The 24,345-nt window shown below is 41.3% G+C and overlaps 1 protein-coding gene across 1 annotated transcript in view; it reads right to left on the reverse strand.

Annotated features, from left to right (window-relative positions):
• DNAH9 (dynein axonemal heavy chain 9) overlaps window positions 1–24,345 on the reverse strand; it is a 326,432-nt gene that overhangs the window by 246,317 nt on the left and 55,770 nt on the right. The window contains exons 18-22 of the mRNA XM_070482321.1: window positions 13,161–13,383; window positions 12,363–12,529; window positions 4,574–5,444; window positions 1,982–2,112; window positions 1,515–1,641 (exon numbers count right to left, since the gene is read on the reverse strand). Coding sequence (XP_070338422.1) covers window positions 1,515–1,641; window positions 1,982–2,112; window positions 4,574–5,444; window positions 12,363–12,529; window positions 13,161–13,383 — 1,519 coding nt within the window. The remainder of the gene's footprint in view (window positions 1–1,514; window positions 1,642–1,981; window positions 2,113–4,573; window positions 5,445–12,362; window positions 12,530–13,160; window positions 13,384–24,345) is intronic.

Genomic DNA, 24,345 nt, shown 5'->3' on the forward strand with positions numbered 1-24,345 from the left:
AAGCATGCTAGCTTCTGTGTAAGAAAGAAGGGGAAATAAGGAAATGTACATGTACAAACGTCAGTGTACATCTGCTTATTTTTGCAAAGATAAATACAAGAAAGATAAACCAAAAACTAATGGAACTGGTTACCTCCAAGGGTGGAGGGGAGGTGGGGACAACATGAAAGGACTAAGGAAGGAGGGACACTTCTCACATATCTTTCTGCGTAGTTTGACTTTCAGAATTCTGCATATGCAAACAATCAAATCAACAAGGATGGAGAAAACCCTAAAACTGAGAGCAAAAAGAAATAAATGAGCCCAACTAGACTCTGAATGAATAACAAAATCATACTGAAGGAGGAAAAGAACTCATGCAAGTAACTTCTGAACACAGTGTTTCAACTATATATCTTGAGTCTAAAGGAAAATAAGAGAACTACAAACAAATCTTGAACTCTTAGGGTGAGAAGGGAGGAGAGCTAAAGGAGCATACAGTATAGCGTCATCCCTCCCTCCTATCAGTCATTTTCAGACTCAGACTCTATGGTCTATAGCAGTGGTTCTCAAAGTGTGGTCCCTGGACTGGCAGCATCACTTGGGAAATCCTTAGAAATGCAAATTCTCCAGCCCCACCCATACTTACTGAATCAAAAACTCTGGGGGTGGGGTCTAGGAATCTGCATTTTAACGAGCCTTCCAGGTGATTCTGACACACTCTCAAATTTGAGAAATACTAACTATAAGCTCCAAATATCAATAGTGCTTCAATTAGTTACTTTAATATTAAAACATCTTGTAACACAGTGCGCTTCTTCTATTTTACAGATGAGGAAAGTTTGCTGCAAAGAAGAGATATGCCCAAACTAAGTGGCTAATAAGTGGCTAGAACCAGGGGCTAGAAACCAAACTTTTGGTCTCCTCATATACACTCTTTCCACTAAACTATCCCAACCTCCAGTTAATACAACTTCCATCATATCTCTCTATAGAAATTTTAGCTGTAACTTTTTTTTTTTTTCCTGAGGAAGATTCACCCTGAGCTAACAACTGTGCCAATCTTCCTCTATTTTCTCCGTGGGTCACCACCACTGCATGGCCATGGATGAGCGGTATAGGTCTGTGCCTGGGAACTGAACCTGGGCTGCTGAAGAGGAGCACACCAAACTTAACCACCAGACCAAGGGGCTGCTCCCTTAGCTATAACTTTTGACTGCTATTTATTGGATTTCTCTTCAGAGTCAGATCAAAGGCATTCTCTGTGAAGGCTTAGCCCCTTCCACCTCTGCCATCCTCAAAGCTTCTTCAATTCTAATTTAGGGCGTATTAGCCACTGGTGGGCTGGAGGGCATTCTGAGAAGCAGTAACGGTGGGAATGAAGAAGCTCTGAGGTTAGTGATGATGCTGGTGGCAACATGGGACTCAAATACAAATGCTGCCAGAGAGAGGAGGCATAGTAGGAAACCTGGAACTCTTCTGGTGGGAGCTCCTCAGTCCTTCCAGATGTTTCTACAAGTGCTCCTTCAGCTTACCTGTTGTGGAGCTGTGCCGTTAGAAAGGATGTCTAATAGATCAGAAGAAGAGAGAAAGTAAAACCTAGGGAAGGCAAGCCTTTTGGTATCCAGGTACTCCGCCAAGGCCTTCTCACACAGGTACAACCTGAGGGCACAGACACAGAATTTCCTCATTAAGTTCGCCTAGACTCATAGGTACTTAGACATCACCTAAATGGAAACTTATGCAACAAATGGAATATGTGCAGAAGTCAGTGCACAGAACATTTATGAGTATTTGCAAATATATATACTGATACGTTTCCATCAGAATAAACACCTCTAATAATACCTCATATTACTCAAACCCACAGGCAAATCAAGGCACACACAGACACACATATTGCTCACTCAGGCAGCTAAACAAAGTAAGGATCTCCGAGACAGAGGAGGAAAAGAAAATATGGCCTCCTCCGTTTCAAATGGGGCCGCAAGCAGACCATCACCTGCTCTGAATATCTTCCAGTTTCTCATAAAGACCTGGTTTGTTGGTGGCTTCCACTACATTTGGAGTTTTCTGAGCATTGTAAGTCAGCTCTTTAAAGTCAAGGTCAATGCCTTCAAATCTTTTAGAATCCTGCAAATAAAAATGTAGGAAACAATTAACTATCACTCCCCTCAATTCCAAGCAGCTCCTCTCACATAGCAAGTCAGAAGCAGAAACCTGGTCCTAGGTTGTCTAACACAGAGATTAGTCTCAGAAGGAAATCCCTTTAGTTTGAAATAGTGGTCTCAAACATTTTGGTCTTAAAACCGCTTTATGTTTTTGAAAATGATTGAAGAGTCCAAAGAGCTTCTGTTTATGTAGGTAATATTACACCTATCAACCTGTCCTTAAAAAAAAGTTGATAAAAGTTGATAAAGTTGAGGAATTTAAAAAAATATTTACTACTTTATTTAAAAAGTAACAATAATAAGCCCATTATGTTAACATAACATGTTTTTATCTAATCACATTTTCCAAAACAAAATAACTTAGAGAAAAAAGTGGCATTGTTTCCATTTATTTTTTCTAATCTCTTTAATGTCTGACTTAGAAGATGACCAGATTCTCTTCTTGCTTCTGCATCGAATCTGTTGTGATGTCACATGTCATGTGGCCTCTGGAAAACTCCACCGTACCCTCATGGAAGAATGAGAGTAAAAAAGGCAAAAACCATTTCAGTGCTATTATTAAGATAGTTTTGACCTTGAAGATCCCCTGAAACGGTCTTAGGTAACCCCCCACCCCAACACACACACACACACCAGGGGTCATCAGACCACACTTGGAGAACTGTTGCATAAAACACGTAATTCCTAGGTCTGGTAGATAGTGGATCCGATGTTTTTTCCAGGTCCCTGCAAAAGCTCATATAACCGGAGTAGGTTTTCCCCTGGCAAAGGTACTATTACAATGTCAAAATTAACTAGATATTATCATTTCCCCAAATACACACCCCCTCACGGTGTTGTTGATATGATTGAGACAACAATACAGGCCTTTAGTCCAATACCTGACACCTGGTAAGAGCTTGCGGTATTACTATACAACAACAATCATAACGGTATGTGCTATGTGTGCTGTTTTAATTAACTCCCTGAAGTAGGTACCAGTGGTAGTCCCAGTTTACATATGAAGAAACCAAGGCACTGAGAGGTTAAGTAACTTGCCCAAGGTCCCACAGCTGCAAGTGGGCGAGTTAGGACTCAAGCTCAGGCCGCAGCCCCAATCCACTTCAGACCTCTGCAACTCACGCCTCTTTTCCAAGAAGATTTAAAAACAAGAGGGCAGGATAGAGTAAATTAGCATAAATGTTCGAATGAAAGGAGCTAAATAGAAAATTGTAATTGCCTGGAGAGTGATTATGTAAAAATAAGTATATATGTCAACGAAAGCTGGGAAATATTCATAATGAAGGAAAACAGTGACTAGTTAGGGGGTAAGATTATGACTGATTTTACTATATTTCAGAATTGTCTCTGTCCTCATATTGTTAATGCAAAGACAATAAAGGCGTTCACATTTATACACAACCCTGTGGCACTGTCGGGAAGTTAATGATTCCAGTTCTGTATTATGTTTAACTGAAAGCTCTCAAACGCCTCCTTTAACGTCTCTACCAAAGTTGCCACCTAGGTCCTCGCCCCTCCTCATTAAACCCGCTCTTCTTCAATCACTAGCACTAAAGATCAATAAAATCTGGCTTATTCAATTTGGCTTAATTACAACAGCTATAACAGGATTGTTTTCTGTTATTTTTCATTGCAAATAATCTGCATTATTACATTAAATATGCTTTTATGGGATGAGCTGGAAAACCATAATGTTTTGATGGAATGCGTTTTAACTTTTAAATAAGGTCTGGACAACATGTGACATTTTGGAATGAAACTGATTTGTAAGCAAGAACTTGCTGCACTGAAGGAATACAGAAGAAGCCTGCAAAAAAAAAATTCTCTTGTAATGAATGAGAGTCCACTGAGAGGGGGTAGAGTTAATGGCACACTAATTAGGACAAATTAGAAGGGGCGATCAACCACAGGAAAGGTAGTAAGGAGAAGAAGGCGTATCTTAGAGAAATTCATTGTTTAGCATTTAGCTGAAGACTGGTATTTAGCATGCTGGCACAGGCCAGAGCTTTACAGAGGGGCTCGCTGCTGAGAAGGCACTGGAGTTTGCCTGGAAACAATGCTCACTTCTGATCGATACCTGCATTGTAATTATCTGTGGAGCAACCCACAAGCAGCTCATCTCAAACTGCGATAGCTAATATTTTTGATCTCCTTTCTTGTGTATATATTTTTTCTAAATCAGGTTCTCCTTTCTTTTTCCTACGCATGCAGGGACAAACTAATTGGTGTGCATTTCACTTGCTCTCTTTTCCTCTGCCTGACTTTTGGTGGCTTGTAAGGTCAACGTTTGTTGGAGGTGCCCTTGAGTGAAGCCAAGGCAGGCAAGCAGCGGAGGGAAAGTTCTAGAGGATGCAGGGACTGGGTGCTCTTCCTTTGACTCGGATAAGGAAACAGAGAGAGAGCAGGATTTCCTCAGCAGGTACCTGGGGCAGCTGAGCCCGGATATCTTCAGATCCAATGAATATACTTTCTAGATGAGACCATGTGCGCTGCACGTCAAACCAGATAGAGATGACGGCGTCAGCTGTGGACAGTTTCTTCTGCCAGCCCGACACTTCCTCTAGGAAGAAAGCGATGTACTTGGACATCATGAGGTTCTGAAGCTGGACTTGGTTATCCTCCAGAACCTCGATGAGGTCCTCGTCTGACCGCAGCAGGGGGACATTGGTCCGCTGGTGGGGCTCATACTGGAATTCCATGCTGGCCCAGGTGGTCTGCAGCTCCTTTAAGACCTTCTCCATACCCATCTCTTTCACAGCTTTGTCCACAATACCCCGGACCTCATCCTCAAAGTGGTGCAGCTGGAGCTGCAGGAGCTGTGCCAGGGTGGTGCCCTCATCCATAGTGAAGCTCACGCCTGTGGCCTGCATCAGCTGCCTCCAGTGCCGCTCTCGGATGGCCGGATTCTGCAGCTCAGCCACTGCCCTCAGGGAGGTCAGAGTGTTCAACACGGTGCTTTCCAGGCCTGTGAACGCATCCCAGGTCCTGACCTCCTTGTCGAGGTTCCGGATGTGCCTGGCAAACCGTTTGCATTCCAAGTCCATGGCCTCCACATTGATATCTCTCCACACAGTGGCCTCCCAGGCATGGATACTGGAGGTCACCATCCCAATTGTGTCCCAGAGCTCCTTCAGTTGGCACACCTCCTTCCTGCACTGCCTCAGCTGCTTGTAGTCTGGAACGTTGACCTCAAACAAACCAGCGGACTCAGAAATGGAGGCCATGGTGGATTCCATCTGCTGGATCTCAATGTGCCTGGCATCCAGCATTTGATGAGGGTTCGTGCTATCAAACCTGCAAAACACAATGAGTTCCCTTGTGAGTATAGCACACAGGGGCCCATTGCCTAGAATCACCAAAGTAACACCAGTTCACATCTTTAAATGCTTCATAATTTAGCAAAGAGCAGTGACTCTCACCAAAGCCTGGAAAGAAAAGACTCTCAGGGTAGGTTGGAGTCGGGTGAGCATAAGAGTTTAGACTCTGCTTTCACTTGTTGGCTTCCAAACCACTTGACACAAAAGGGTCTTGTCATGTTACTATGGATGCTGTACAGCTAAAGCTCCTGGCAGGAGCTACTAGCAGTAGGTGGTCTTCAAGTGAGAGAGCCAGCACTTAGAAGTCCAACCCTGATCCAATCTTCCATTGCTTCCTCTAGGGCAATGCTTCTCAATCTTGGCTGCATATTACAATCTCTTGGAAGTTTTAAAAGATCTCCATGTCCAGGATGCTCCCCAGTCCAATTAAATCAGAATTTTGGGGGGTGGGACCCAGGCAATAGCATTTTCCAATTCCCCGCGTGGTTCCAACGTGACAGGTTTGTGTCCTTGTCTGTGGTGAGGCTCACACTGATGGCCTGCATCACCTGCAAGCAACAGCACCTCCAAGTTTGAGATCCACTAATAGTGGCCTTGGAGACTGAGCACAAAGCTCTCAACAAGGTCCTACACTGTTGCTGTGGCTTTCCTTCACTATGTACCCCAATCCAGGCTTCCCATCCTCTGAAGTCCCTCCTCCAAGCTATCTCTGATGTCCTCCTGCATCCTGGGACAACCTCTCCTTCTGCACTTGACTTCTACAGGTACTATATCTAGCTTTACGTCCTCACCCTCTTCTCATCGGTGCTTATGGCATGCAACCACTGCTCCTGATCCTTACCAGTGTTAACCTACTTTACAGTGCCACCCCTCCAGACTTGCATTCCTGGCAGAGCTCCTCCTCCAACATAAGAACTCTACACCAAAAGGAACCCACATGGGCAGATAACTTTTCTTTGGTCAGGAGCTCTCAGAACCCACATGTTTAAGGAGGCTCTCATTTTCCTCCCTTAACGTCCCTTTATCCTTTCTCCCCATCATCAATCTCAGGTTTTCTTGTTTCTGTGTGCTTGGAGGGCTAGATAGTGGGGAGACCATGACTGAAGGGTGAGTACTATGTTCCTCTACAATCAGAATAGGGCATCACAGGGTTCACATAAAGCAGAAAGTTGAGAGGAAATGAGTGACTAGAGAATTGGTCATTTCCTTCGACCTAGTGTGTGTGTGTGTGCATGTGTGTGTGCTGGTTGGTTGGTTGGTTGGTTGGTGCGTGGGGTATGGAGAGGAAGGAAAAAGGAAGAGGATGACATACAAGCCCCTTTTCCTGAACTGCCTCTTCTCTCAGTTGTCTTTGGAAATATTTGACTTGGCGGATGGAAAGAAATCCTAATTAAAGTCATTTACCTGAACTGCTCACCACTTAAGCCTAATTGCCATGCAACACAATAACAGTTATGCATACCATTAAATTAGTGTCAGATTAACTTTGACGCTTGCTATGTTTGATTCCTGCTTGTTCCATCTAAATAGCTTTTGGCTCATGTGCTCTGGTTGTGCATTTACGTCTTAAGAGAATGAGGCTGAACCTCATTGTACATCTTCACTGTTCTCCAGCTCCCAAGTGTTTCTGAACAGAAGATGAGGTTGGAGTTCTCAGAGTTGAAGAAGGCCCTTTGTCTATATAGGCAAGAACCTTTCTCGTCTATGAGAGCAATGAGAAAAGAACTAGAAGGAAAGAAATATAACACCCTCATGGCAAGTGGTCCAGCAGGAAAGACTGCCAGGCATGAATGGCCCTGCTTATTCTTCATTTCCAAAGACTAACTGTTGGAGTGTGTAAATTCTACTTTTCTCTTAACTAGAGTGAACCTGGAAAGTGAACTTAGCCTTTTGGTGTTAGTACAAGGTCTATCAGACAAATTCTAAAAGCCTACATTCTGTTTAATTTATTAACGGAATATAATTCAGGAATGACTTCTTAGGTAAGATATGAGCTATTAGAGTGTTTGGGGGGTTACATAGAAGATAATAAATGATCTTTCTAATCGCTCTTTCCTCAGCACATATGAATATCCTTAAATCAATATTGGTTCCTCCAATATTTGTTAGAGGTAATCATTTGTCAAATCTATTCCAAACTTCATCTACCCTGTGGCATAATTTTTGTTTATAGTTTAAATTTGTGGACAGTCATTTCCTGTAGCTGAGCACACATAAAAGTTAATTTGCCCTAAGGAGTGAAAGGAACCTTTAGACATGAGGGTGAGTAACCCTCTTTCCATTTCAAAACTCTAGTGTAAATTGTCAGGATATTCATAGACCTGATTAATGTGCCTAATAAACTCGAAGCAGTTCTCCAAAACCCGCAGGAACAATATAGCATAAGAACAAGGAAGTAATAGGAGGGAAAAGCATGTAGTAAGTCTCTGAAATTGAAATAATAATGCAAAAGTATTTTAATCTAAAGGAGAAATGCCTGGAAAGTCTGGATGAATAAAACTATAATTAAGAGAAATGAAAATATGCTGCTCATGCATGTGATCTCGGACAAATGATTGATTCAGGCCTGACTCAGACATGAGCGGAGAAAGAGAGAGAGAGGAATAAGTGACTCAAATTGATTTTTGGGAAGCTAGTCATTGGTAAACGTTAACCTCAGTGGCATAGTTGTATATACAATGAGTGATGACACACCTGCACTTGAACATGTCCAACTTGACCTTGTGATCTTTCAGTTCTTCCCATTCGGTGGCCTCCATCTCAGTGAACAGCGAATAGTACCACCTTCCATCTCTTTGTCCAAAATGCAAGATGGAGAATTATACTAGACTCTCCTCTTTCCTCATCTCCCATAGTCAGTCAATCCTGCTGATTCTCCCTCCCAAATCTCTCTCAAATCCATTCTCCTCTCTCCATTCTCACCACCACTGCTTCACTTCAGGCCTATTGCTTCTCACCTGGGCTGTTGTAATCACTCTCGGGAGCATGGAGCACCTGGCCTTGAGTCTGTCTCACTGCATTCTGTTCTCCACAGCCACAAAAGAGTCATATTGATATTATGTTGTTCTCTTGCTTAGACCCTTCAGTGGTTGATCACAGTCAAAACTCGTTCACATGGACCTCTCTATTCTCATCTTCCACTTCCTGCACCCAGCCATACACACATGCAGTCTACAGCTGTTTGTCACAGTTCCATCCTTCTGTGCCTTTGTATGGTCTGCGTCCTTTGCCCAGAAGATCCTCACTTCCCATTCCTCTTTTTTCCAAGTAACTAATTCTCATTTGCCCTTGGCTCAAGCACCACCTTCTACAGGGGGTGTGTGAATTGCTTCCCAAGTAGGGGTTAAAGTTGGCACCTAATGCATATGTCTTATTACTCATTTTTGAAATTGTCCTGAGGCTGTAGGTCTTTGAGGTCAAGGTGCATGTATTATCTTAAAATCCTAGCTTTTACATCACTTTTTGCTGACTCCACGACCTTTTCTGCTCTATGAAAGCCTGAATCACGTGAACGAGTCAGATTAACTAGAACAGGGTCAAGCTGAACTAATTACACGTCTTAGGACATCTACATGCCCCTGGGAGATTTAATGACTGACATCGCTCTTCTCTCCAGCTATTGAAGAGAAAACAGACATGGTGCAAGCAAGACAGAGGCCCTTCTTTCCTCATTTCTGCTGTATTTTTGGGCTATTTGGAAAGCCTTGCCTTTTCTAGTTGTCATGCAGGACAGCACGCAGTGGGAGGGTATCTTCAAGAAGCCTCTCCCAACTGTTCACAGAATCTGGTTGCCAGCCAGCTAAAAACCCTAATGGTCTCCATCGAGCTGGAGCTCACAGGGATCAATTGTTTTGACTCAGAAACCCCTGAATTACCTTGGCCTTGATGTGGCTAAGAAGACTGTATGTCATGGCATCATTCCTTAAGGTCAGGAAGACTGAACAAGAGAATTCTGCTACAAGCATGGAGCCTTCCTTTCATTCAAGGGAGAAAATTAGTCTCCAATTTTAAGAGTTGTAAAAAACCCTTGAATCTGAGTATGATGATTTAGCCAATTACTGTGAAGTGTGAGAGCTCAGCTAGGAATATGCTGATACAGCTTAGAGTTAAGAACTAAAGGAAGAAGTAAAACTTGACTTGAACATGAAGAAAGAATCTCAACCCAAGCAGCCTGACTTCACCCAGCATCTGTCAGACGCAAGGGCTTAATGAGACAGTCACTTTCTTTTTCCTCCTCAAAGACAAGATCAGTGTGAGCTTAACCTGCAATCTAATCAGGACAGAAACTTGCATTCACAGAGGAATGTAGCAGGGTCTGCATTTTAGAAATTCATATAGGATCTAAAAGTGAAGCAACCAGAATTAAATTCATTTACCACACAGGGTACCTAAAATTTTTAAACACAGACATTGACACACACCAAACTAAGAAACAAAACACATGAATTGATGCCCAGTAAGAGTCCCTTCAGCAATAAATCCATGATTCTGCTTTAGTCCTGATGGGTTTCTTGACAAGAAGAGAAATACATCAAAATTGCAATAACGTTTGGTTTTCCATACTGCTGTGAGCAGTTCCTTTCAAAGTAGTCTCTCGCAAAGATTCATCTGCATGTCAAATTAACAGATGTGAATTTGGAAAACCCAGCTAAGGGTAGCAATATTCTCACAGCCAGCAGATACAAGTGCTAAGAAAGAAAAATGCAGCTATAAATTTAAAAACAACAACAGCTGATCAATGCACACGCACCCTGTCACTCTGAGGGATGGATACCAGATCTCCAACAGACACATGAAAACACACCAGCAAATGAATGTTCTTTCCTTTCAAGCAGCCTCAGAAGTCTGTTTGGGAAGATATTTTGCAAAACATCTTTGGAAGTCCTTCTCAGAAGTTTTTTAAAGAGACAGCTGATGTAGAGATATTAGTGTCGTTATTTTTATGGCCATTGCCATTGGTGTGGTGGTTGTTAACACTAAGCGGTATTACCCATCTCCATTGATCAGTCATCTCCCTCACCAGCTTTGGCTCTGTGTGATCAGTGTGGGATTTCAAACATTAAATTGCACACCCAAAGAAGAGTTAAAAGAATGTGCCTCTGACTCTGAAAGAATAGTCCCAAAAGAAGGTCCACAAATGTTTTGAGTGATAGATGTCTCTTTGGAACAAGGGTCTAGCTCCTAAGGCAATTATTCTAAAGGAATAAGACTCACTTGGCAATTATATGCCCCAGCATGATTGTTTAAAAGCGAAGCAGTTCCTTCCCCTCAGCACAGCAGACTCAAACACATTGGAATCACCTGCACGTTGGAATCACCTGGGGAGATTCGCGAACTACTGATGCCCAGTTCTCAGCCCCTGAAGATCTGATGTAGTTGGTCTGAGGGACAGACTGGACATTGGATATTTTTAAAGCTCCCAGGTGATTCTAATGTGCAGCCAAAATGGCAGCACCCTGCTTTAGAGTCATGTGTTGTATATATAACAGATGCGTAGTTTACACATCTGTTCTTCCCTGCCTCTTAACATACTCATCTTGTTCACTCTAGCCCCAAGTATAATACTTGGAGATAAGAGCTGCTCAATAAATGTTTAAGGCATGACTAAGAATAGGGAGGCCCTTATTGTGTGCCAGGTTGGGTGACCAACCGGTCCAGCTTGCCCAAAACAGAGGGGCTTCCTACGGTGTGTGACTTTCAGTGCTAAAACCAGAACAGTCCCAGGAAAACCAGGAGAGTTGGTCACCCTAGGGCCAGGTACTATGCTAAACATTTGCAAAGATTGTTTCTTTAATCCTAACCACAACCTTGTGAGGTGGAGACTATTACTAACCCCACTTGACAGGTGAGGGAACTGAAGCACAGAGATAGTAGGTAACTCCCCTGACATGGGCAGTAAGTAGTAGATCCGCGATCAGACATAGGCAGCCTGAATCCAGAGTCCATGTGCCAATCATTATGCTATATTCCCTTCCAACAAAGATATAATTTTCTTTGTTAATTGAATGTGTATCTCCCAATGTAGTATTTCTGTGGGTAACTAACCCCTGACAACAAAAATGTTCCTTACTCCTTACATAGGGCATTTCCCAGTTTGGAGATTTCCAAGCTTGTCGATCCAAAATTATAGAGGAGAACCAGCAAGGAGCTCAGATAGGATACAGAAAGCAAATCCTGGAGCTGGAGTGAGAGGAGAGTACCCATGTCAGCTGGCACCTCAGCGGACACAGGAGTGCTCAGAACCAGCTTGTTCTCCTGACTGGATCCCCTATGCTGAGCAGCGGACCAGGAGCAGACCAGGTTAGACTTCTCCACCAAGGCAGGAAGCCTCTGAGAAAGGAGCCTCTACGTGTGGGCACATGTGACGGGTGTCGCCGTGATATAGTTGTTTGCTTATGTAAAGGGCCCTAGTAACAAGGTGGGAGGTGTCTGAGCATTACTGAGTGGAGAAAGAACACCCTGAAAGTAAATCCTTCACCTCAAATCCTTCCTTTAGGCCACCAAAATGCCCTCCAAAATTACATTAAAATTCTACTGGCCACTTTTTTGAATCAAAAGAACAGGAGTCTGTGAGAATTTAGAATACTAACAGTTTAGTAAAAAACTAGTAATTTTACCACATGCAATCTCTTTACAGACCTGGAGACGCACAAGCTTCTAGACTGTTTTTTTAAGGCAAGGTGCTTATACCACATTTGCTCATCTAATACACGCCATGAAAGGACTCTGCCCACACTAGTACCATGTTCTACCTGACAGACCTAAATGAGAGGGAAACTGTTAACTAGTTTTCATCTGCTAAAAGAACACACAAACTCAACAGAGAGATCATCAGTAACTCAAAGATCGCCATGCTTAGAGGAAAGGAGCCAACTGTGGCAACTTGGGTCCATACCTGAAGGGAGCTTCTCTGTGGAATTGCTCCCAGAACTGCTGCTGTTCGACATCGAAGGCTGTGCACCGGTGGCGGAGGAGTGTCAATTCATCTGCCTGCAGTGGGGCCACCTGTTGCCTCACAGTAATGGCTGTCTTTTTTATGTTGTTCCATTTCTCAGGCAGCTCCTGCAAAGGAGATGTCAGTGTGGTCAGACCCACTGTGCTCTCCCTTGCCCACAGCCCTGAAGCTGGACATTCCAGACATCTTCATCTCTGCTTCATGCCACACTGTGATGCAGCGGTATCGTTCACCCACACTCTACAACTCCCCTTTCCTTGACTCATCTCGCGGGTTGCCTGCTTTCCCGACTATCACCTACTTCTGACTTAACATTAACCTTCCTGCCTCAGCCTCTCATGTGGTAACCCTTGCCCTTTTCTATATTTTCCAAGAGTGCTTGGTTATTTTCCTTTATGCCCCACATTTCCTCTTAGAGCATCTTCATGTTCCTCAGACCTGCTTTTTTTCTCTGAATCAAAAAGTTGGCTCATCCCTAATTCAGAGGGGAAAAAACCCCAAACACTTCACCCACATCATTTCTCCCACATATCTCCAGCAAAAGACTGTTTCCTATTGATTGAGCTTCCAAAATGTGGTAGACATTATACATACACTACACACGTAGTTCCAAAACATGGACTTTGGGTCCTCACCGAGCCCTGTTTTTGATTTACGTCAACCCACCTCACCCTGCTCTGAAATCGTGAAACTCTCCCACTATTTCTTTTATTAAGAAAACATAACCTTTGCACTGACCTCGAGCTGCTTAAACACTGTTTCTGGCAATTCTTGTTCATAGGTCTTCAGCAACTCAATAGTTTGCTTTAAGGGCTCAAACATCTCATCGGTGCTGCTCTGCCGTTCCTTAAGAGCCACGAGGTGTCCCATGACTTCGACCAGTCCTTCGAAATCTCCTTTTTCGACTTTCTTGAGCAAGCCACTCTCACTATTTTTTATAAATACTTCAAGGTCCTCCAAGCTGAGTATAACAAACAGAACATGAGGATGCAACCTCCCTCCAGTCCTCAAAAGGGAGATTTATTTATCCCCAAGAATAGTAGCCACTATTCTGGAAAACTTTCCATGTGCCTAGCACTTGGCATAGACTATGTCCTAGTGGCAAGAATATAGCCCTTTTCAGAAGTGTCAAAGTCATGAAAGATAAAAACTGAGGCTCCATGATGGAGGAGACTCAGGAGACACGGTACAGTAGTGGGACAACTGACGAAAAGTGAATAAGATCTGTAGGTGAGTTAATATGTCTATATCAATATTAACTTCCTTGTGTTGATAATTGTACTATGGTTATACAAGACATTATCATTTGGGAACACTGAGTGAAGGTAAAACAGAACTCTTCGTACTATTTTTATAACTTTTTTTGTAAGTCTAAAAAGTTTTCAAAGTGAATATATTATAAATTATTTTGTAAGTCTGAAATTATTTTTAAAAAACAAAATAAAAAATATGGCCTCTAAAGTCAAACAGACTTGGGTTTAATTTTGATACTTACTAGATATGTAACCATGACCAAGTCATTTAACATCTCTGAGCCTCAGTTTCCTCACCTATAAGACTGGAAAAATCATTTCTGTCTCCCTGCTTATTGCGAGTTAAATGAAATTCATTCTGGGGGCTGCCCCGTGGCCGAGTGGTTAAGTTTGCACACTCAAGTTTGGCAGCCCAGGGTTTCACCAGTTCGGATCCTAGGCATGGACCTAGCACCACTCATCAGGCCATGCTGAGGCGGCGTCCCACATAGCACAACCAGAAGGACCTGCAACTAGAATATATAACTATTTGTTTGAGAAAAAGGGAAAAAGTCAGAGGAGATGAACCCAGCCAAGGAGACCAAGAAGACATAGCCAGTGAGATAGAAGGAAGTCAAGAAAAGTGAGGTATCTGGTAAGTCGCGTGAAGAACCTTTTTGGAAAGGAGAGAGGGATCAGCTGTGCCGAATACTGCTGAGAGGTACAAGTAGGATGAAGACTGACAATCACCGCTGGATTCGGCCCCACGAAAATCCTTGATCTTGACAAGAATGGTTTCAGCGGAGCAGTATAGTCAAATCCTGACTGGAGAATACATTGGAGAATGGTGGGCTTCTGTTTCTAGCTGTATGATACATGATAATATGAATGACCCTTCTGCTAAAACAACTGAAATGCTTAAGCAAATATTTCAGAATCATTTAAAAATGTATCACTAAGGTGGTACAAAATTAAGGAATCTCCAGAGGCTGAAAATGCAGTGAAAGCAAGAACCCCGGAAGGTAAGCAAGGTTCAAAGCTACCTTTCACGTGATAGTTTCTACTGAATGCTGGAGACCCTGAGCTTCTATTTGAATCGCTTTACGAGATGTGGGAAACAGGTGATTAAACCTAGGGCCCACACGAAGTGAGGAAGCCAGTAGGAGGCTGCATGTGAAGTTGCAACACCATAAAAGTGACCAAGGAATAAAAATGCTACACAGCAAGGGACATTAGGGAAACCTGCCCGTATTACCCTTGGCACTAGATGGACTACTGCAAGTTGAAGTACAAGTGGTCTGGGGTTGGAAGAGTCCCTGGATGACCGGCAGAAACCAATGAAAATCCTTTCTGGAGGAATGCAGCTAGAGTCCAATCCTCAAAGGATTAAATATCCAGGAACATGATTTTACAATCCAAAGTCACAAAATACACAAGGAAAGAAGTCACCATGAGTGGGAGCCAACAGAAACAGCAAAATTAAACCTGTGAAGCTTTCAGATATTGGAATTCAGATGCAGAACATAAAATAGAAATAATCAATATATTTAAAGGACAAGAGTTTGTGCTTAGGTGCCTTGCTTTGTTGTTTCTGACCCATATAGGAGGAGAAAATTGCCTTCCCTGTAGCTTCTTGGACATCAATTCAAGACTGGCTAAGAAAAACAACGTCATCCTTTTAAGCGTGTTACATCAGTTTATACCTTTCTTTCGGCATCACCTTTCAGAGGCCTCGATAAGCTCTTACATTGTCAATAGCTGAATGCCTCTGCCCCTGGCCCAACTTGCCCTTTAGGTTCAAGCATAAATTCACATTGTTTCTGAGTCAGGAATGGAGGCAATTTCAGAGGCTCTCCAAGTACACCCGTGTCTGTGAGAGCATGTGGACCTTTATATTGAATGATGGATTCCGAGAAGTGACAAAACTTTTTGAAGTGGATAATGTGAAAATTATGACCTGTGATGGCATTACCTTGTGAAGAGAAGCATAGAAAAAGCTTTTGATGTGTGTTTTAGCAATGCGAAACTGATCATACTGTACTATGTTGATGGGTGATCCCAGGAGACTGAAGTTAAACGTTTTCTGTAGGCCTTTATGTTAACTTTAATCTATGGCATGAAGAAACAAACCATTTTTAAGTTGAGAAATCAAAAGTTGTCCAAAGATTATCCTCCAATGAACATATTCTAAAGCTTAAAAAATGAATAAGTAGAAGAGGAGCCTTAAAATTTGAGCAAAGAACAAGACAGTATAAAGATGAGCAAGCAGGGGCTGGCCCCGTGGCCGAGTGGTTAAGTTCACGCCCTCTACTTCGGTGGCCTGGGGTTTCACTGGTTTGGATCCTGGGCGCCGACACAGCACCGATCATCACGCCATGCTGAGGCGGCGTCCCACATGCCACAACTAGAAGGACCCATAGCTAAAATATACAGCTATGTATTGGGGGGATTTGGGGAGAAAAAGCAGAAAAAAAAGATGATCAAGCAAAATTATAAAATAACCAACTAGAAAATCTAAAAATAGAAATTGTAATTAAAATTTAAAGTTCAATGAATGGGTCAAACAGGAGATTCAGACACAGCTGAAAGAAAGAGTCAGACTGCTGTGTGACAGACATGAGGAAGTTATCCAAACTGCAGTGCAATAAGACAAAACTGAAAACTGTGAAAACCGTTAAAAGACATGGAGGACAGTGAAAGGATCTCACAGAACAAGAGCTCAGGAAGGAAGCAACAGAGGGAATGGGCAAGAAGCAATCTTTGAGAGATCCTGGCTAAGAATTTTCTTGAATTGTTGAAAGACACCAAATGCAAGGTCAAGAAAGCCCAACAAATTCCAGACGGAATTAATATAAAGAAACTCTCACATACGTATGAAACTGCAGATTACCAAAATGAAAAGAAAAATGTTAAAGCTAGCTTCAGAGCAAAGACAGATTTCTACAAAAACTACGCTATTCAGCAGCAAAAATGGAAGGCAGGACACAGTAGAATAATATTTTCAATAGACTCACAGAAAATATCTGCTATTCAAGAATTCTCTCTTCCACAAAATGATTTCTTCAAGTACAAGGGCAAAAAACGTGCATTTTCAGACAAAGGAGGAATGAGAGGGTTGTTCACCAATAGACCTTTATTAAAGGACCTTGTAATTGATGCACCTCAGGTGGCAGGTCTGCACTGCAGGAAGACACGGTCAACAAAGATACCAGGAAACGTGTAGGTAAATTTAAATAAACATTGTGTCCAAAAATAAAGCATAATTTGTGGAGTTTAAATAAATAGTAGACAACAACTGAAATTACTGGGAATCATAGAATATAATTCGATGGATGAAAATTGAGATCAAACTATTCCAAAAGTCAGGGTATTGGTTGTGAGGAGAGTAACAGTACTCATAGACTTAGTCCTCTTGAGGATGCTTATGGAAATAGCTATGGTAACTATCAGAAGAGTAGATCTAGACAGTCAAACATCCAAATTAGCAGAAAAGAAAAAATGGAATAAGCAAAAGGAAAAATAAAACTTGAAAAAACAATTCAACCCAAAAGCAGGCAAGAAAGGAGGGGAAAAAAAGAAAGAAAAAGAAGAGCAAATAGAAAGTACATAATAAAATGGTAGAAATGAATCCAAATATAGCAGGATAAATGTTAATGAAAACCCTCCAGTTAAAAGACAAATATTAAGGTAGATAAAACATGCAGTTTTGTGTTGATTATAAAAATCTCTCCTAATATAAAGGCACAGAAAGACCGAAAGCCCGAGGATAAAATGAGAGACACCAGGCAAATATCATACAGAGAAAATTGGTTTAGTTATATTTATATAAGACAAAACAGACTTTAACACAAATAATATAGCTAGCGATAGAGAAGATTTTTAATGTGTGGCTAAAAGTTTCAATTTGTCAGGAAGATATGAAAAGAAAACTCTGTATGCTCATATAACATAACTTTAAAATATATGAAACAAAAAGTGATAGAATTACAAGAAGAAACTGACAATCTATCATCAAAGGGAAGATTTTTAACACGATTATCTGAGTAACTGATAAAACAAGCAGAAGATAAGGCACTGAGGATACAGTAGATTTGAATAAAACACATTCGTTCAAACAGGCATGCACAGAACACGACGCCCAACAGTTACAGATACATGTGCTTTTCAAATATGCACAGAACATTTAGAAAAACTGACCATACTATAGTGTAAAAAGCAAACATCAACAACTTTCAGAAGCTTGTTATTAGTTCTAGCACATTCTCTGACCACAGTGCAATTGTTAGAAATTAATAGGAATGTAACTAGAAGAACCCTATGTTTGAAGAACAAAAAATGTATAAATACATCATAATGGATGTTAAAAATATTTAGGAATAAATTGAAATGAAAATATTATATACTAAGCCTTGTGAGATGTAGGTAAAATTGTACTTAGAAAGGAATTTATAACTTTAAATGTTACATTAAAAAGACAGAGGGCTCAAAATGAGTAAGCAGAATACCCATCTTAAGTTAGCCAAAGAAAGGAAAACAAATCCAAAGAAAGTAGAAGGAAATAAACATAAAAGACTAAATTTTTAAAATAATCAAATTATAATGGAGAGAATCAATGATCTCATAAGATAGTTCTTTGAAAAATCTCTGGCAAGATATATCAAGTAAAATAGCCAGAAAGCACAAATAAAAATGAACAGAAATGAGAAGCAAGACATAACCATAGATTCTGCAGAGATTAAACAGGTAAGAGAATATTATTAATTTTATGACAATAATTTAAAGATTTACAGGTAATGGATACATTCCTAGACAAATATGAATTACTAAGGAATAGAAAACCTTTATATCTCTATAACCATTAGAGAAATTAGAGGTAAAAATCCTGCAACAAAGAAAATATGAAGCCCAGATGGCTCAGCAGGAGATTTAAATCAAACTTTCAAGGACCAGAGAATTCCAATCTTACACCACCTCTTCCAGAGAATAAACAAGAAGGATTACTTCCTCATTCATTTTATGAAACTAGCAAAACCACAGAGCAAGATTAGACAAAGACAGTATGAGAAAGGAAAATCAAAGGCCAATGTCAGTTACAGACAGACACATGAATGCTAAACGAAATATTTGCAAACAAAATCAACCAATGGATATTTTTAAAAAGATAATACTTTGTGTTGGGTTTATCTCAGTAACACTCAGTTGGCTTAATATTAGAAATGAAATAATATGTTCACCACTTTAACATTTTGAGGGAAAAAACAGAATTATCTTAATGGAGTTAAAAAAAGTACTTGATGAAATTTTATATCCATTTATGCTAAATTCTCTCAACAAATTAGGAATAGAAGGGAATTTCTTTAGTCAGATAGAGAAAATCCACAAAAAACTCACAGCAAATATTACACTTAGTAGTGAAACGTTATGATCAGGGACAAGACAAAAATACCTGTCATTACCACTTTATTCAGCATTATCCTGGAAGTCCTAGCTAGTGTGGTAAGACAAGAAATAGAGATAAAACGCATAAAAATAAAGACTGAGAAGGAAGAAATAAGACCATTATAAATTTATAGATGGTGACTATGTACACAGCAAACCCAAAAAAGGACACAGATAAATTATTAGAATTAATAAGTTAATTTAGCAGAGTTGCTTGATATAAAATCAATTCCATTTCCACAGAAAATATAATTTTAAAATATCATTTATACTAAAAATCAAAAAACAAAATACCAAGGAATAAATCTTAACAAAGACATGAAAATTATTTTAAAGATAACGATTACAAAATTTCATCGAAAGACACTGAAGAAGACAGATAAATGGAGACAGAACATGTTCTTGGACAGGAATACCCAATACCATAAGATGACAGTTCTCCTCAAATTGATCTATAGTCACTGTAAATATAATATAATTTCAACAGATTTTTCTTCTACAAACTGATTTTCAAAATTTATGTAAAAGAGTAAGGGCCCAAAATTGTTGAGACATTCTTAATGAAAATGAGCAAGGTGGGCACTTGCCGCCGCAGATATCAATATTTATAACAGAGCTGTAGTAACTAGGAGCCAGCCTGGTGATCTAGTGGTTAAGGTCTGGCACTTGTACTGTCGTGGCCTGGGTTCGTTTCCTAGTCAGGAACCACACTACCTGTCTGTCGGTTGTCACACTGTGGTGGCTGCATGTTGCTGTGATGCTGAAAGCTATGCCACCAGTATTTCAAATACCAGCAGGGTCACCCATGGTGGACAGGTTTCAGTGGAGCTTCCAGACTAAGACAGACTAGGAAGAAGGACCTGGCCACCCAACTTCCAAAAAAACTGGCTGTGAAAACCCTATGAATGGCAGTGGAACCTTGTCTGATAGAGCACCGGAAGGTGAGAGGATGGAGCAAAAAGATGGGGTAGGTTTCAGCCTTGCTGTGCACAGGGTTGCTAGGAGTCAGAATTGACTCAATGGCACTAACAACACACAGTAATTAGGACTGCATCATATTGATGTGGCAACGGGCAAATTAGGCTACTTGACATGAAAGATAAAACTATAAAACTTTTAGGAGAGGATATAAAAGAATATCATTAGGATCTCAGGGCGAGGAAGGATTTATTTAACAAGACAAAAGAGAACAACGTAAGGGAAAAGATGGACACATTTGGCTCCATTAAAATGAAGACCTGTTCATCAAAACATACCATAAATGCAGTGGAAAGACAGGCCACAAAAATCGGAGACAATATTTGCAATGTATACAACTAGCAAAGGATTACATACAGAATATATAAGCAACTTCTAAATATCAAAAAGGAAAACATAAAGTCCAATAAAAAATGGGCAAGAGCCGTGAATAGGCGCAGAAGAGGGAACATAATGACTCACCAAAAACAAAAGGATAAGCTACTTTATTCCAAATCAGAGAAACGTAAAATGTTTACTGCCATGAGACACCACTGAACTCCCACCAGAACGGCCAGCATTAAACAGATTGTCAGTATCAAGAGGTGTTGAGGATGTGGGGCTACAGATATTTTCACATGTGGCTGCTCTACCTTGCAGACAGATGACATTATATGCGTTGACCCAGCAATTCCACTCTCATGTACATAGCCCAAAGGAATACTTGCCCATGTACACCACGATCCAGCTATAAGAGCGCTCATAGCAACATTGTTGATATTAGCAAAACCATCTGAAACAACCCACATGTTCACTGACCATAGAATGGATAGACAAGTTGGGGTATATTCAGACAAAGGAATACTCTACAGTAGTAAAAATGAATGAACTACTGCTATGTTCTCAACATGGATGGATCTCAAACACAACACTGAAAGAAACAGGACATGGAAAAATATATAGTATACGATATTGTTTCATTTTCATAAAGTTTTTAAATGCTTATATATACGTATAGATATATGTGTATATATATCACACACATATATATGTGTGTGTGTGTATATGTATACACGTATATGCATAGTAAGCCATAAAGAAAAACATAGGAAGGACTATGTCACATTTAGGGTAAGACTAACATCCAGCAGAGAGGGAGGGGAATTTGATCAGGGAAGAGCGTATAAGGGAATTTTAAAATATAGCTAATGTTCTGTTTCTTAGCTGGATAATGCAAACGCAAGTATTTTAATATTTTTTCTCGAAGTTTTATGTATGTTACATTTTATAGTAAAACTTTTTGTTGAGAGAGAATGGAAGATAAGGAAGTAAAGGAATCAAGTACAGATATATCTTTTGAGGAATTTTGCTGTGAAGGAGAGCACACAAAACTGCTGGTGCTGTAGCTGGAAGGACTGGAGGGCCCATGCTCCTTTCTTTTTTTTAAGATGGTAGATAGGACAATACATTTGCATGCTGTTGAGAATATATGAAGGAAAAAATTGATAATGTTGTTGATAGGGAACACTGGAGGAGCTAAGTCCTTGAATAGATGAGAAGAAAGAAGTTGGACTTCAAGAAGCGGGGATAGCTTATCTGTTCTAACAGGTGAGGGAGCTGAATGTACAGCTTCAGATGCAGGTAGGTTGGTAGATTTGTTGGTGAAAAGGTGAGTTAATTCTCTTGTGATTGTTTCTAATTTTTCAGCGAAATGAGAGGCAAGGTTACAGGGCAGAGAGGACATTCGAGGTTCAGTAGAGAGAGGAAAAAAGAGACTGGAAGAGTTGGGAAGCGTCTACGAAAATGTGCAGGGCCTACTTGAATTTTATGTTCATAAATTTCACATGAGATTGGTCAGAAGCATGGTTTGTTTTTCCTTCATCAAGGATGAATTGCTCAGTTGCAGGAGCAGTGCACTGAGTTTAGACAGAGTCAGAGTTTTACAAGGTGGGAATGGGAATGGGGAGCAAGGGTGAGAGACTGAGAAAGTGTTGCGGCCAATGGATTGGAAATCCTGATGGGTCTGAAGAATTTTTCGTAGCAGGCTTGCCAAGTAAGTGAGCTAGAAAGATACCAGGTGGTGGTCTGAGAATGGAATGCTTAAAGCTGAGACTTTAAAGGGAGAGCAATTACTTCCACACTTTTCCCTCTGCCTCACAGAGAGCACGGCATGGAACTGGGTGGCAGAGGTATGGCAGAAGGAAAGGGCATTGGGGAGAGAGGTCAACAAAATAAGAGGCAGGTGTAATGGAGATGCCATGTGGATGTTGGGTCACTGAGGACGATTATCAGCAAAAGAGTAGGAAAGAGAGATTGAGCCAGATGTTAGGAGCTGCAGTGATGGGGAAGAATGACTAAGAGCTTGGTAGGTGACTGCAGTAAGGACAAGGGGCAGTTGGTACCGTTTGACAGAATTTGCTCCAGTGGAGCTGAGGACTTTGAGGGAGGACAGAGTTGAAACGGTCTGGGAGCAGCACTGTAGAGCAAGAACATCTTATCTACCTCCAGGCCTAGTGGGAAGATGGATACAGGAGAAATATCAGTCCCCGCTTGGAAGGACTGCAGCAGAAGCAGTGTCCTCAGGTGACAGATGGGTTTCAGTTAGAGCAAAATGAGAGTGAGAGAAGATGAAGCGGACAGTGGGTATTTGCTGATGAAAGATCCTGAGCTCTAGGGGAAGGCTTTGCGAGGGCAGGGGTAGGGGCTGAGTCAGATTAGGGCAGAAAGAGCTGAAGGGGGATGAGAGTTTATGGACTGAAGGTTTGTGTCCCCCACAAATTCATATGCTGAAGCCATATGATGGTATTTGGGGGTGAGGCCTTTAGGAGGTAACTAGGAGTAGGTGAGGTCATGAGGGTGGGGCCCGCATCAGGGATTAGTGTCCTTATAGGAAGAGGAAGTGAGAGCCATCTCTTTCTCTTTGTGCGCACACACTGAGGAAAGACCACGTGAGGGTACCATGAGAAGGCGCCTGTCTGCAAGCCAGGAGAAGAGCTCTCACCAGGAATCAAAACGGCTGGTACCTTGACCTTGATCCTAGCCTCCAGCATTGTGAGAAATAAATTTCTGTTGTTTAGGCCCCCCACTCATTGGTATTTTGCTATGGCAGCTACTAGGATTCTAATACCAATCCCAATGTGTACACGTGGTGCTGGGGTTTCCCCACACCACCAAGCAATTCTCCAAAACCAGCTGGGTGTCCTACAATTCATCTCAATTCTGACACAATCTACTCGGAGATAGCATCAGATTCCACAGATTAAGGGCTCAGTCCTACAAAACTGCCCCAGTGCCTTCAGATACCAATAGCAAGTCCAGGTTGTCGTCTGTGCTTCTGACCGACTGGCTATAGATGGGAGGTTCCACTGACCTCCTCCTTGGGTTCAATTAATTTGCTAGAGCAGCTCACAAAACTCAGGGGACCTATTTACTCACTAGATTACTGGTTTATGGTAAAGGACATAACTCAGGAACAGCCAGATGGAAGAGATACATAGGGCAAGGTATGGAGAAAGGGTGTGGAGCTTCCAAGCCCTCTCTGCACACACCACTCTCTCCCAATCTCCACATGTTCACCAACCTGGAAGCTCTCCAAACCCCATCCTTTTTCATGGAGGCTTTGTTACATAGGCATAATTGATTAAGTCACTAGTTACTGGTGATTGATTCCACCTCCAGCTCCTCTCCCCTCCCCAGCGTTGGTGGTGGGACTGAAAGTGCTAATCTCTAATCACAAGGCTGGTTCTCCTGGCCATCAGCCCCTGTCCTCAGGTGCTTCCCAAAAGTTATTTCAGTAACATAATGAACGATACCTTGATCATTTTCAACACTTAGGAAATTCCAAGAATTTCAGGAGCTGTGCCAGAATCAGAGAGGAAGACCAAATAAATATTTCTTATTATAAATCACAATACCACAGCAGCCCAAGCTGAATAAGACAGATGATAAAAAAGAGTTGGACTTCTGACAGCAAATGTAGTATATAAGATGTAAGACAAAGTGGACACAACTAGAAGGACCCACGAATAAGAATATACAACTATGTACTGGGGGGATTGGGGGAGAAACAGCAGGGGGAAAAAAAAAAAAGAGGATTGGCAACAGTTGTTAGCTCAGGTGCCAATCTTTAAAAAAAACAAAAGACAAGGTGGGAATAATCCTGACACCTACTAAGGGAAGGCAGAAATCGCAGAATTAACCGGCACATAGTAGACACTCAACAATAAATGATTTTTACTGTTCTTACTGTTTCTATTTCATCTAATCTTTGAGAACACAATAACACATTTTCCTAA

The sequence above is a fragment of the Equus asinus genome, chromosome 13 (genome assembly GCF_041296235.1).
Source record: "Equus asinus isolate D_3611 breed Donkey chromosome 13, EquAss-T2T_v2, whole genome shotgun sequence".
In the NCBI taxonomy this organism is placed as follows: Eukaryota; Metazoa; Chordata; class Mammalia; order Perissodactyla; family Equidae; genus Equus; species Equus asinus.